Source organism: Penaeus vannamei, chromosome 42 (genome assembly GCF_042767895.1).
Source record: "Penaeus vannamei isolate JL-2024 chromosome 42, ASM4276789v1, whole genome shotgun sequence".
NCBI classification, from domain to species: Eukaryota; Metazoa; Arthropoda; class Malacostraca; order Decapoda; family Penaeidae; genus Penaeus; species Penaeus vannamei.
The window spans coordinates 5,001-7,500 of NC_091590.1; the positions used below are offsets into that span (position 1 = coordinate 5,001).

The 2,500-nt window shown below is 39.5% G+C and overlaps 1 protein-coding gene across 1 annotated transcript in view; it reads right to left on the reverse strand.

Annotated features, from left to right (window-relative positions):
• LOC113806387 (ankyrin repeat domain-containing protein 50) overlaps positions 1–2,500 on the reverse strand; it is a 36,286-nt gene that overhangs the window by 3,194 nt on the left and 30,592 nt on the right. Inside the window, exons 15-17 of the mRNA XM_070118448.1 lie at positions 2,148–2,246; positions 1,567–1,665; positions 314–412 (exon numbers count right to left, since the gene is read on the reverse strand). Of these exons, the coding sequence (XP_069974549.1) occupies positions 314–412; positions 1,567–1,665; positions 2,148–2,246 (297 nt within the window). The remainder of the gene's footprint in view (positions 1–313; positions 413–1,566; positions 1,666–2,147; positions 2,247–2,500) is intronic.

A 2,500-nucleotide genomic window follows, 5' to 3' on the forward strand; every position in this document is an offset into this window, starting at 1 on the left:
GACATCTCTCCAGCAGGAATTCCATGACCCGAGAATGACCTCTATCCACAGCTAGCACAAGAGCCGAATCTCCTATATCAAGAAGAGAAATATAGAAGGAATATAGCCTCCCACACCTCTCTCTCTCTCTCCTCCTCCTCCTCCTCCTCCTCCTCCTCCTCCTCCTCCTCCTCCTCCTCCTCCTCCTCCTCCTCCTCCTCCTCCTCCTCCTCTCTCTCTCTCTCTCTCTCTCTCTCTCCCTCTCTCTCTCTCTCTCTCTCTCTCTCTCTCTCTCTCTCTCTCTCTCTCTCTCTCTCTCTCTCTCTCCACTCACCATCATTCGTTGCCAGATCGACCTGAGCCCCGGCGGCGAGCAGGTCCTGCACCACGAGGGCTGACCCTCGGAAGGTGGCGAGGATGAGGGCTGTTTCTCCTGTTGGGGAAGAAGGGGGCCGTTTAGGAGGGGGTGGAGGGCGGGGGTGGTGTGGGGGGAGGGTTAGAAGCAAAGACTATATAGGAAAGATAGGAAAGCATGGAGAAAGCCTGTGAGCCCCAGCGATTGGCGGATAGTGTGATATCTGAATAATAGATGGCGTTGTGGACGCGGTGTGTCGTCTGTTTGTTTACTATCATGAAACGTCACTTGCTCAAAATGGTCGGAAAGGAACTGTTTGTTTGTTTTGGGTTTGTTTGTTTTTGGTGTGTTTGTTTTTGCTTGTTTTATGCTTCCTGTTTTAGTTGTAGGCCTGCTTTCCTTAATACTTTCTTTGATGATGACTTGGAATCAAATAAAGAACTGTTTTACATGAATGTGTTTTGTTTATCCTTGATTTAATGACAACAAAAATTAATGAAAAAGATGTAGAATTTATTAATGCCGAATGATTGCGGATTTTATTTATTAGATTTATTTATTCAATAAATTGTAGAGTTTATTGAATCTAAGTTTATATTCACTGTATTAACACCAAAGATATTGTCTGCAGTAAAATTGTAAAGTATTTAAACAATAATTTTATTGATGTCATGTAAATGTGCATACACATGAGATAATTATTAATGCTTTATTGTCATTATCTGTAAAAAAAAATGCAAAACCTTATTTTAATGTATGAAAAGAAATCTCTAATAAGAAAAAAAATTATTAATGAACAGAATAATTATATAATTCCATGTAAATTTATATATATAAGTAGTTCTTTGATAGTTGTATTTAGAGAGAGAGAGAGAGAGAGAGAGAGAGAGAGAGAGAGAGAGAGAGAGAGAGAGAGAGAGAGACAGAGAGAGTAAGAGTGAAAGAGATAGTATGTCATGGAGAGAAATAAGACGCACATGTAAACAACCACACATACGCAAACACACACATAGCTACCAATACACACGCACACAAACACATGTATATATATTAATATTTCTTTTACGAAAATTAAATCTTCCCATAATACACGATTTCCATATTTCCATTAAGCATATTCATCATAATCACAACTTTTTTTAATACTTATGGCATGGACCGACCACATTAACTACTATGCACTTCCAGCAATCTATTTCATCAACTCAAAAATTATCTATTTCCATAATTACCTTCATTATTCTGGAAGTTGACCATCGCCTTTGCTCCGAGTAGAATTCTCACAGTCTGCACGTGGTTCAGAGCCGCTGCCATCATTAGGGGCGTGTTTCCTAGGGATTAAGGGGCAATTTTGGCATTATAGCATTATTATCGTTATTACTATTATTTGATTAGGGTTTTTGAAGTTATGTTCTTTGTGTTTGTTTCAGTGTAATATATGTGGGTGTGGTTTGATGTTTTGATTAATATTTTTATTGTAGTATTATTATTATCTTATTTTTATTTTTTGATTGATATTTTTAAAGATTGGTATTATTATACCTCACCAATTTCATCACACACACAAACACACACACACACACGCACGCACGCACGCACGCACACAAACACACACACACAACACAAACACACATACACACACACACACACACACACACACACACACACACATACACACACACACTCACACACTCACCCCCCCACTCACACACACCAACACCCCTCCCCCCATCCCCATCCCCACCCAGCTACCCCTTCCCTCCTCCTCCCCCCCTTCCCCTCCTCTTCTCCCCCACATCCACGCCCGACTCACCGGCCTTGTTGGGGATGTCCAGCACGGCGCCCGCCCTGATCAGGTCCTGGGCGGCGATGGAGTTGTCGAGGGCGGCGGCCACGGAGAGGGCGGTGTCTCCTGGAGGGGGCGGTGGGTGAGGAAATTCAGTTGATAAATAGATAAATAAATAAAGGAATAAATAAATAAATATATATATATATACATATATGTATATATATATATATATATATATATATATATATATATATATATATACATATATATATACATATATACATACACACACACACACACACACACACACACACACACACACACACACATATATATATATATATATATATATATATATATATATATATATATATATA